General features: G+C 44.1%; 1 protein-coding gene across 4 annotated transcripts in view; it reads right to left on the bottom strand.

Moving 5' to 3' along the window:
- LOC105935554 (glucocorticoid-induced transcript 1 protein) overlaps nucleotides 1–12,172 on the bottom strand; it is a 37,257-nt gene extending 25,085 nt beyond the window's left edge. For 2 of the 4 annotated variants that reach the window (XM_012876010.3, XM_021323316.2), the window contains exons 1-3: nucleotides 12,006–12,172; nucleotides 11,439–11,831; nucleotides 4,140–4,288 (exon numbers count right to left, since the gene is read on the bottom strand). In XM_012876010.3, coding sequence (XP_012731464.2) covers nucleotides 4,140–4,288; nucleotides 11,439–11,754 — 465 coding nt within the window. In that variant the 5' untranslated portion in view covers nucleotides 11,755–11,831; nucleotides 12,006–12,172. Of the gene's footprint in view, nucleotides 1–4,139; nucleotides 4,289–11,438; nucleotides 11,835–12,005 lie in introns of all 4 variants that reach the window. The other 2 variants (XM_036135324.1, XM_012876009.3) reach the window with 2 other exon arrangements.
- Between the last annotated feature and the right edge of the window lie 345 nt (nucleotides 12,173–12,517).

Below are 12,517 nucleotides of genomic sequence, written 5' to 3'. Positions count from 1 at the left end.
GCCACCGCCAGCTGGCAAAGCCGGTGAAGCGTCTAGCCTGAGGACAACCCACCGGTTACAGGAAAAACTCCTACATCCAGCAACCACTGTAGCCCCAAAACTCAAGGAACAAAGTCGTTTGTACTGACCAGACCACGGTGGAGGGTTGAACTTGTTTTGTAGCTACAAGACTAAAGCACCTAGCAGTCATAAGGCCCGTTTACACTACACTTTTTTTAACCGAGACCAGTCCGAGCTCAGTAACCGAGATAACTCTTATGTGTAAATGGTCAGCAGACTGAACCGGACCGCGCTAACTGCAGACCAGTTCCCTAGTAGGTCTCGGCCTGGTTTTTTTTCTGGCCCGGTTTTCTGATAACGAAGAGCGCATGAGCAGACCGCGTCATCCCCTTACAGTCAGCTGACTGTCCGCGGTTTTTCTAGCGTGTCTGGCTGCACGTCCCGATTCACACTCCATTCAGACAAATTTCAGACATTCATAATAATACTAGCTTCCTTACCGTGCCACACCGTTTCCAGAGATGATTCTGCTTAGCAGAGTGATGAACCTCAGTGTCTGTTGTCGTTTCCTGCGTCTGTAAATCCTTATTAGACGTTTGTTTGTCTTATCCACGTCCCAAAAGCCGACTCTCTCAAGTAAATTCACCAATGGTTGCCTTCTTTCCCTGACTCTCCGCAAACACCGAAATATCACAATATCAAGCATAACATCCTGAATGTTACGGGCGCTGTCGTTTTGTTTTGCTGCTTCCGCCTTCAATCCCAGAGAGCAGCAGTACCGCAGATCGCCACTAGGAGGCGAGGAGCAACCAAGGAACCGAGATAAGCTTGGTGTGTAAACGGTCGTCTTGGCTTGGTTAACTGATCCAAGCTCGGACTAGTCTTGACTCGGTTAAAAAAAGTGTAGTGTAAACGGGCCTATAAAATGGTCTTTTCACAACCCGTCTCTCAGCCACCTTGACCTTTTACATGTCATTCCCTAAACTAAACTAACATAAACTAATACGGGATCACAGAACCCGTGAGTAGCAGCAACACTTTTTGCTGTATTTCTTATCTACTCACCGAATGGACTCAGCGATGACCTCCCTTGACAACGCAAAGATATCGGTGGCGGTTTGACTTTAACTCGGCCCTCACGCCGGTCGCACTGAGATGCCAAGAGGCCATCGCAGGACTGACCTTTGAGTTGACAATAAACTCTTCTGTGCAGCACAAAAGGATCTCGAGAGTCACAAATGACGCCATCTGCACCACAGCAGACGCTTGGCATCAACACGGCAATGATCCCGAACACGGCAGCAAATGTGCTGCCAAGTGGCTAAAACGGAAAAGAAGAAAAATCAAGGTGTTGCAACGGTCCAGTCAACGTCCAGCTCTAAACTGGAGTTTCACTCATGGACCTTAAAAAACAAAATAAGAGCCGGCCGCGCTTATTTCGATACGGAAATATGCATTAATAAGCATAGCCGATCTGCGCGCTGTGCTCACATCTAACCAACAATGTAGACTGTGAGGCAACACAAACTGTTTGATCAGTCTGCCGTTTTTTTTTGTGTGTGAATTGGTGTGTCAGAGCTTTAATCTTCATACAGATTCTCTGTGCTCTGTAACCACAGGGTCTAGGGCTCGCAGACATATCCTGGAAGAGCGATTAGCATATGTATGGCCTCTCTCCTCCTCAACTCCCACACAAAGGCAGGCAGCCATGAGGGCCAGGTGGTAAGCAGTGGGAATTCTCCTCGCCTCGCCTGGGGGACAGGTGCAAACAACTTCACCTCCATGCCGAGCTGTGTTACAGCTCAAAGGAGAGGCCGTCCTGAACTTGCGCAATGCAAAACAAAAAGAGAGCAGGGACCTTTTGTCTGCTGCCGTCTTATAAAAAAAAAAAAGAAAAAGAGCTGGGCCCAGGCAGAACTTGCAAACAGGAAGTGGTGCACGACGATCCTTAAGGGGGTTCAAGCGCTGAACCGCTCAGGGACGGTGATGTGCGTCGCGTGATTTTTAAAACAGCACCACCAAAATGTTTTCCGTTCATTCACGGCTCTGCTGCACACGGTGCGCTCAGTCGGATTTTCACGAGCGTAGACTAAATAACACTGAGCTCATCCCACCAGGACAGGCGCGACATCGTTACGTACCGAGAAGCATGTCGCCTGTGAGATAGCAGCAGGCCTGCGCCCGGAGGTTTCGCTGCATTTCTATCCCTCTCTTTGATAATTGTCAAACTGATTTTCCATACTTTCCAGATCCAGACAGGAACCCTGTAATTAGATGTGTTTACTTTGCACATAGCCACTCCGAGAAAACTCACAAGCTCCCCCCCCCCCTGCCACTTCCTCAGAGTGCAAACAAAGAAACGCAAGGCAAATGAGGGGTAAAAAGGGACGAAGCCCATGTAAATTAGGCTTGGCGGTCTTCATTCAGTCACATGAAAGGCTTCTGTCAGCAATAGGGAGAGCTGCCCTTCTCCAAATCATACATATTCAATATTCTTTCATAACACAAGCCCACAACGAGCTCTCACCCTTGAAAAATTAAGCTCTTTCACTGAGACTGGATAATCATGAGTGGGCTGCCAACCAACAACTCGGTGTGATCGGGCTAAATGTAAAACCCGCGCATGGATATGGAGCGTCACAATGGAGAACTTCTAACCCTTCAGTTGTGCGTTGGCAACGCACACGAAACAGGCTAATCGTTTCTGGCAGTCCAACCTGGAGTCGTTTTCATGAGATCAGTGAATAACAGTAACTAAATAACAATATTTTCTCAAAATTATTGTCAGGTCATGCTTAAACTTTAAAATAGGAATTCTAACCATGCACTATGATTTATCTGAGTAAAGCGCGTCAATCTTTCTGATTTATTTGGCCCCCACAATCATTAACCAAGTGAAAAGTGTTTCCAGATCCTTGAAGATACTGCTTTCATTTGTTAAAGCAATTATTTGTGAATATAAAAAAAAAATAATGGTATCATAAGATGGTTTCTGTTACAAGCTGAACATATCTTGGTGTGAAATCTACGTATGAATCCATCAACAAAATGAAAAGACGGGGTGAAGATGCTGACTGAGCCTGGAAAGAGGACCTCACTATGAACTGTAGCGATGTGGGCTGAAAGGCCACTCAGCCAGGAAGAAGTCATATTACAGTTTGCATATGCTCTCCGAGACAAGGACCTCCTCTTTTAGAGCTAGGTGGTTTACAGGAAGCCTGTAAACCTCAGAAAACCATCCTAACTGTAAACCAGAAATAATGCACTTTAAGTAAATGGGATCCTGAGAAAAGAACATCAAGTGGATATAATGAAACAACATCTCAAGACATCAGCCAGGAGGTTACAGCTTGGGCAATAAACACACCTTTCAAACAGACAGTGACCCTTAGCAGACTGCCAAATTAATTACTACGTGATATAAGGAAGAAAAAGTCCATATTCTGGAGAGGTCCTTGCTAAACTGTGGTCTCAATCCTTTAGAAAATGTGTTGCCAGAGCTGAAAAGGTGTGTGAGCAATTGAGCCTACAAACCTGACTTAGTTACACCAGTTTTATGAGGAGGAATTCATCAAATTTCCAGCAAATGTTTAGAAGAAACTTGAGAAAGGACGGTTTAAAAAGGCAAATGTATTAAAGACAGTGGAAATGCTCCATTTTGTCACCTTTTCTCCCTTTTTAAGTCTTGCCTCCTCTTTCTCCCTTAGCTTTCGGTCTCTGTGCCCGTTGAACTTGAAATAATCCCAAAATAATGTCCACTAAAGGGTTTTTTTTTGCATACGTATCAAGCAGAGCATTATAGCAAATGCAGTGACGTTGCACTTTTGAAAGTGAATCTGCTGGGCTCTGTTTGGTATTAAGGAAGCAAATCTTAGCGCTTCACTTAAGGACAACAACAAAAATAAAACACAGGAAATGTATAAAAACTTCTGACTTTGTGGTTGGTCATAAAAATCCTTTTCTCACTGTTATAGCATCTTAATAATCAGGGGTGAAAGGTTCACTCCGAGTTCTTGTCAGGCAGCGAAATTAAAATGATATTTTCCCCACATAGATTCATATAAACATCTGGTTTCAGCTGTAATCTACTGTGGTTGATCCTGAAACCGTGGCTGAGCTGCGTTTCGAGTGCCGTGTACCTGTGTGGCTTTGTCTTTCATGCTGGAAGGGTAGGGTGCGTGGGAGTCCCGAGGCCATTGGCCAGTGAGGTAAGATCCAGTGATGGCGTCCAAGGAAGACGCTCTTCGTATGGCGCTGGAGCTCCGCACCTGTAGTTTGGATCTTTCTGCTGTGAATCAGGACAGAAAACATTTGCTTTCACTTTTATTTTCATATTTCTGGATTGCCATCACCATGTATGTGCACAAGCCACCAGCAGGCGGGGGTCATATTCATAACAGCACAACAACTATGTTTACTTGCACAAAGTTTCACCATCGGATTAAAATGTATTCGGATTATTTACTGTTTATATGGGCACACAATCAATTAATGCGATCATAATGTGCGTGTTTATGCATCTGATTTTATTCAGAATATAACCACTGTGACATGTGCAGTAATCAAATTTACCTTTAAAAGAAACAGAAGTACTTCCGTCTTTGTTAAACAACAAAAATTAGCAAACATAGGAGTATTATATGGGTTTGTTTATCTTCTGAGCGTCCAGGCTGGACATGCACGACGTTCTAATTACGGTTGAAACGTTACCGAGTAAGCAGCAGTTTTAAACTTTTTATATTTTCGAACAGAAAAGTTTTATCAGGAGTCTCAACAGTTTTGCTTCCCGACGAATTCCTGCCACTCATCAACGTGGAAAGACGTCACGTTTACGTCGGGCACACATGCGCACTCAGGTAAGTTCGCCACAGTCGGAATTACTTAAACCTGACAAGCATTTATATGAACATTGATCAGATTATCAATCAGCATGAACCTCTCAGTCGGATTACAATTTAATTCCGATTGAGCTTAATCCGATCATCATATTCAGATCGGCTTGTTTTCATGACGCATTTTTATTCTGATCAGCCCTTTTTCTGATTACTTTTGTCCACGTAAATGAAGCTATTCACCTAATATGCATTTTAAAAAAAAAGCCAAACAAAACCAGTTTCTGAGTTGGTCACTGTGTGGGTGAATACACACATTCTTCTATGTTTTTAAAGATAAGCAAAAAACACCACGGATACTGAGCTTACACTACTCCAATTAAGCATGTTTTCCTGAGGAGGAGTTTGACCTTGATCCCTGCTTGTTTTCAAACTATAGAGATGTTGCTGAACCACATGAGCGAGACAGAAAGAGGGAGTTTGAAAGCAGAGACAAATGCCAAAGGCTGAGCAGGAGTATCTAATGTTATGGGAGCAATCTGCTGTGACCTAGAGCCGCCAAGCACACACACACACACACACACACACACACACACACACACACACCACCCACATAAGCGCTCGTAAGCCACCACACTGCAATGCACATCAGTTCTGCCTGCATCCACACAACATTCCTGCAGAGGCACGCAGCGTAAGAACAAACACAACACATCAAAAACGTGCAAACCCAAAAAGAAACGGTAGAGCGTCCAGTTTTTTTTAACGGAGAAACGTAAAAAAAAAACGGAGTCACCCAGGTGTGTAATTACTCAAATTAAACCGCTTCATTTTGACCCTAAAACGGCGTAAGAGAAAAGAATCATAGGCGAGAGATGTGCTTATGTGTTTTATTTCCTCGCCAGAGCAGCTAAGGCCTTTCGCACATACGCAAAGCACACACAGACTAAACCATCCGCATGAGGCACCCTCTCCCTCGTGGCGCTGCACAGCCAGTCATTGTTGTTCTTTGTCCATAAAACACGCAGGCCTTCCCACCCAAAGGTATTGCCTAAGTAAGCTTACTGGGCTACAGTAAAATTCCCTGAAGCATCGCAGACAAGGGAAGCAGGCTGAATTTCCATCAATATTGATACAAGCCAAGCCGGTGCTCCCTGAACTGGGATTGTGGTTATTTTCCATTCCCCACCAATCTCCACCCCCTCCCTTCACATTCACCAGACTACAATAATCTCCTTATGAGAAAAAAAAAAAAAGAAAAAAAAAGGAAACAGTGAGACATCAAAGAAGTCCATCTGCTGATTCCAGTAGTACGACTGGAGGAGTATTTTCAGGTTGACTTTTTAACGTGAGATGGCAGTGAGGAAAAACTCCCAAGTTAAAAAGGCTTTTTAGATGTTCGGTTTTATTATTAACTGAGAGGCAGAAGCGGATATAAAAAAAACAAACATGTGGTCAGCAGTTTCCTGCTGGATTTCACGAGGCTGCGACCTGACATCATCTGAAGAGAAAACTCCCAGAACTTCACTAAACAAAAGAATAAAAAAAAGAAACAAATAAAAATAAAAAATCGCGGCACATCCAGCAACTCAACCCTAGATCACAAAGTTTGATTAGATTTATTCTTCTAGTCCAACACATCTCACACTTTTTATAAGAAGCAAATACTAACATTGCCAAGGACCATCATATCGAGGCCTTTAACACAGCAGTACTCGGGGGTTATTTTGCAGTTTTGGTCATTTTAACCCAACTTTTCCTCTTACAAAATGGTGCCGTCTACCATAGGCAACCATGCATCGATAATATTTACAAGAAGGTTTAGTTTCCTCCCTGAAATTGGACAAATTAAAAGATAAATAAAAGGTTAGATCTTCTCTAACCCCCAGTGGGTCGAGGCAGAGGAGCATTCACACTGAGCCTGGTTCTTCCTGTTAAAGGGGAGTTTTCCTCTCCACTGTCGCTTCATGCATGCTCAGTATGAGGGATTGCTGCAAAGCTATCAACAATGCAGACGACTGTCCACTGTGGCTCTACGCTCTTTCAGGAGGAGTGAATGCTGCTTGGAGAGACTTGATGCAATCTACTGGGTTTCCTTAGAGGAAACTTTTTGATCAACCTGTATAATTTGATTTAATTTGACTTTGAAAACTGCCTTGAGATGACATGTTTCATGAATTGGTGCTACATAAATAAAATTGAATTGAAAAAAAATGTTCTTCTCTACCTTCTGCTTGTAGTATTCTATACGGAAACGTGGTTGTGCGATCTGAGGTTAGGTTTATTACAGTCCACCGCCCCAAACAAGGCGCTGCGGTTGTTAGTCGTACGTCTGTCTGTGTTGCCCTGTGATAGGCTGGTAGCTTGTCCAGGTTGTGCCTCGCCTTTCGCCCAATGGCCTCTGGACATGGGCAGCGAATTAGCAAAGGGGTCCAAACTTGATGCCTTTTATAGGAAAGTTACAGTCACAGTAACAGTAAAAAAAACGTTTATTTCTGCTTTCGATTGGTTTTATGTTTTAGCTACAAACAGAAGTGTAGGTTTTCTCAAGAACCACCACACTGAAACATTTCTGACTCCCTGAATCACAACTCTGGATAAATGCACCTAAATATGGCTCATCTGGGTAAAACACTGCTTTATAAATGGAAAAAAAACTGTTTATGTTTTCACTAAACAACTTTACAGTGTGCCCACAAAGGTAGCCCTAAATATCAACAGAAAAATGTTTAAGGAAACCCTGAGTGGTGTTTAACAACTAAGGGGAAACATATCTTGTGCAGGAGGTTCTCCTCCCTGTTAAAGGAAGTTTTCCTCTCCACTGTCGCTTCATGCTTGCTCAGTATGAGGGCTTGCTGCAAAGCCATGTACAATGCAGACGACTCTCCCTGTGGCTCTACGCTTCTCCAGGAATGAATGCTGCTTGTCAGGACTTTGATGCAATCAACTGGTTCCCTTATATAGGAAATGTTTGACCAATCTGTATAATATGATTGAATGTGACTTTGCAAAGTGCCTTGAGATGACATGTTTCATGAATTGGCACTATATAAATAAAATTCAATCCTAAAAACAACAACACTTCCTTCTACAACAAAGGCTGTAAGTTTGAACATTAATATTTCTGAAATTATGCCGGATTCAAGATAATATTGTGCCCTATTAGCACATTAAAGACAAAATGTATGGAAACAATTTATCCTTTTTATACAATGTGGCCTAATGGAGTAGAAATTATTTATATACAGGTCAAAATGTTATTTGAACAAGGGGGGAAAAAAATGAATGAATGATTGAAGCACAACCAGCATTTTGACTGTGGGCAGCAAACACTGTAGTGAAATGACTTCATGCTGCTGAACCGAAAAATTTCACAACAACAAATGTGAAACTTCTGATTCGTCTAAAACGGAGTGACAGCTTAAAAACACAGCGAATCTCATCGGCGTGGCAAACATTACGCACGCCGAGGGTTCAAAGTACAATAATCATAAAGAACTTCTGCAAAATCCCCCTTACGAGGTATGCATGGTATATTTTTGACGGAAACGGCCATCAAATATGTGCAGATCGTCAACATCTGAGGCCTTTTGTGTCACCTAAGGAAGTCCGAGTCGTCTTCATTACAACGGACATGGAAGACTAGCTTGGGTTAGAGGTCATCTGTTCTGGAGGCCTGAGGTATGCGCGGCATGCAGCTGGAGAAGCAGGTCGACACCAGGAGCTAGCCAAACACGGACGACGCTCATTCTGCCTGGCAAATGTGACTTCAGAGTTGTTGTTGAAGAAACTCTGCTTCCTGCCCTGCATGGTAGGCTGGTCATCGAGGCTGGAGGTCACCCCGTTCAAAAGAACCAAGGAATGCAAGGCACTTGACAAGCATAAAACCCCACAGCCACAACACCACGAGGCTCGCCAGGCTGGACCGAGAGGAGAGGAGAGGAGAGGAGAGCAGAGCCGTTTCAGAGAAAAGCAAGAGTAGAAGCTATTTAATGGAAGGGGGACTCGTGCGGCTGCTGATGCAGAGAGAAAAAGAAACACTCATGTTAACAGAAGCGGACCGAGTCTCAGTCTGCAGACAGTTTTATTTACACACCTCCGTATATAGTGATGCATTTTAAAACAGTTTACCAGACAGTCTGCCGTTATGCCTGCGAACGACGACGTTCCAGGAAATAAAAAGGCTGCGTTGTTTTTAAAATCGGCTGTGGAAGAACGCTTCCACCAGATAACGGGCGTCAACATTAGCCAGAAGTGGCATAAAACAGATGTAGAGCAATAGTGGCAATGATGATGTAAAGCCATCAGGACTCTCATATCCTTGTGTCCATATCAGTTCTGGGAATCGGCTGAGGATTACGTGAAAGATACGAGGCTCAGCTCTGCTGCTCATATGCACGGCATCGTGGTGAAGCTCATCGTCGGTTGTGTGTGTGTGTGTGCTAAATATTTTATGCTGCATGCAAGGAGGAAGGTTTGATTAGGTGCCATGCTGCAGTCATGAGCATGCAGCGGTTTCATCCATCCTGGAAAGGTCCCCAGTTCAACAGACAGAAGGCCATGCATGCACAGACTCACACCATAGGGGAAAATAGAGGGGCCTGTTAATGAAACATGCATACTTTCACATTGCTGGAGGAAGCTGGAGTACCCAGAGAGAACCTATGAACGCTCGGACAGAACATGCAGAACTCCTCAGAGAAAAGGCACCAGCCCAGGTTAGTTTATGACCCTTCTTGCTGCAACAACAGCTCCCCTGTCATGATGCCCTTAGACCGTATTCTCAATCTAATAGGCTAAATTTCATCAGATTTAGGTTAAGGCTGTACAAATGCAACCTCAGCTACATTTTCTCTCTTATAAATCATAACGACATTGCTCACAGTCACCACTCTCTAGAATCGTCATCAGGTTTGGACGTCGGTAGCTGCGTTTCCAGCCAGTTCTCATGGAAATTTTGAGCAAAAAAAAAAAAAAAGAAAATGCGCATCAGACGTGTTTCCATTTACTGGTTTGTAGCGAATTAACCAGGCGAAGCACCGCGTCACGTCATACGTTGGCTTTAACAGGAAGTAGAGGTTGCTAACTAGCACAGACCACCGATCAGTAATGGAGCGAGGCTTTAATGAATTGCTGATTTTTTTTTATTTTTTCTCCACAGATGAGACTTAGAAATGCTTGAATCTCTTTATCGGTCCACACGTACCTGTTGTTGCTTCCAGACCTATTTTTGAGCGTTATGGGAACAACCGGGAGCAGAAACAGCTCATCGTTCGCTGCGTCAGAACTGATTCGACAAATGTTTTCATCTCCTCTTCAGCACATTTACTGTTTTTCTGAAGAATTTTTTAAGCGACCATAACAAAAGTTAGAGTTAATTCAAATGTTTCCATTTGCATCGACCTTTTCTAACGCGGTCCTTCAAAATGTGCATAAACACGATTACTGACCATGAAAGTCTGAACAACTGGCCTAATACAATATTTGCTGCAGGGCGCTTTAAGTGCATCCTAAATCTTTATTGTTGGCGTCTCTCTGCAGCTTTAATATCGCTGCATGGCTGACATGGTCACTGTAACATTTAGGGTCATGTTTTCTGCAGACAGACATTAACAGAAGTGAGGCTTTATCAATTATATGCTTGTTGTTTTTAAAATGGACAAAAAAAAAAGGTTATTGGTGGAAAAAAGTAAGATTTACATCTGCCAATAGCTGTGGGCGTTGCAGATACATTAACTGCATTGCGTAATATTATCATTGTTACTTTTATAGAACATTTTGATGCAGGTATTTGATCAGTATGCCTCCTGCATTGCCACCCCCCCCCCCCCTCCCTCCTGGTTTCCTGGCCCAACTCATTTGCATAACACCTCCATGCAGACCCAGAACTCACAGGAGGTCCAACACGTCCCTTCTGGACTGGGAACAACTTGGCATCTGCCAGAATGAGCTGAAGAGTGAATGCCTGGATTTCTTGCATTGACTTGTATTCCACTTTCAGAAAAGTAGGCGACAATGGGATGTATGGGTTATCATGAACTACTCATGTCCTACACAATTACCATCATTATTACGGTTACTTTTATTGTTTGCATCAGTTTCTCTATCCACCCCCTAACAAACCTGCCCCTCTCTTTCTCTCGCTGACCTTGACTTTTTATAACTGTAGCAGGCCATCCAATTTGCTGATTCAACCAGGTGTGGGAGTTACTTTAATAAAATCAGCTGTAGAACGGGTGTTTACACCCTGTTGTACACTTAATGTGCCACAACGCTGCAGGGCAACCAGTCCCACACACCAGCAGATGCCTCTCAATCTAACCCTAACCTGCATGCGTGTGGGTAGGCCTGCAAAAACTGGCTCCAGCCCAGGGGCCCACATGCTCCTAAACCCAGACCCCTGGTTCCAGTTAACAAATATTTAAACACACGTTCACTTTCCACTCTTATTTACTTAGCTACCGTTTAGTTTGCTTCACTATAAAACAAACAAAAAGTACAATGACAAGCGCTAAGGGGGCTCGCACACGTGGTGATCTTCCATTTCGGTGCAAGTGTTTAAAAAGCTATTTGTTTGTTGCTGTTTTTTTTTTTTTTGTTTTTTACCTTTGGAGACCGGAGAGTCTGGGGGGCAGGAAGCCTCCTTATTTTCGGGTGACACTCTTTGCTTTGCGTTTGTACTTCCTGGAGTGAGCGGAGGACTGGAGGGGGGGCTCGACACCCGGCTGGCCGTGGCTCCTCCGTGCAGGGTTTGCGGCCGGGTGGGACTGCTCGGACCCCCACGCAGGAGCTGGTAGGGCACGGTGGCGCGGATGGGGTGCAGGCGGCTGCAGCTGCCGCTGCCCTGGCTGAACGAGCCCGGGGAGCCCGCATTGCTGCGCCTCACCCTCGGCTGCTGAAGGGAGTTACCGGGAGCGGACATCTTCCGAAGCTGGCTGGTTGCTCTTATCGCAGGGGAAAACCACACACTGCCCAAAGCTGCTGCTGCTGCTGCGTCTTCTTCTTTAGAGGAGGAGGAGGAGGAGAAAGTTGTGGGAGTGTTGAGATAAACATCAGCCTGTTAGCGAAAAACGTTAGCTTCCTTTAAAAAACCCTCAACCCCTGCTTTCAAACGGCGAGGGAGGGGGAGAGAAAAAAAACAATCCGAAATGTTTTATTTTGACGCAAACTTACCTGTGGGTTACTAAAACATGCCGTGGTAAACTCCAAACATGACATGGGTAACTTTTAAAGTTGTGTTTACAACTTATCGTTACATTTTTTTTTACGTGTTTTCGCTGCTGCTGCTGCTCTTCAAGCCTTCCCCATCCTGTTCGCTCACTTGACAGTTTTTCGGCCCGACTACTGGCTGCCGTCTGTGGGCGGGCTTTAGCTCCCGGAGCCTGTTCCTCATTGGTCCATGAACCACGTACAGTCACGCCGGTGATTGGACGTTGACGGAGCACTTCAGCCAATCAGAACGGCAATATGTTGAACAGGTTTTCATGGGGTTTTTTTTTGTTTGTTTTAAGGAGGGGAAAAAACAGGTAAAATCCTATGTTTAAATCTAATAATTCTTTATAAACTCTCTTCACGTGTTTAAACACGTGTAAATGTAAATACACGGTTCATAGTACCAGCCTTTAATCTAAAAACAACTGTTCTGGAACATTCATTCATTCATTTTAAGCAGCCATCTGCCAGGC

This window comes from Fundulus heteroclitus, chromosome 3, assembly GCF_011125445.2.
Source record: "Fundulus heteroclitus isolate FHET01 chromosome 3, MU-UCD_Fhet_4.1, whole genome shotgun sequence".
NCBI classification, from domain to species: domain Eukaryota; kingdom Metazoa; phylum Chordata; class Actinopteri; order Cyprinodontiformes; family Fundulidae; genus Fundulus; species Fundulus heteroclitus.
Note: the sequence above shows the minus strand (reverse complement) of the source record. Positions and strands in the feature narration are given on the sequence as shown.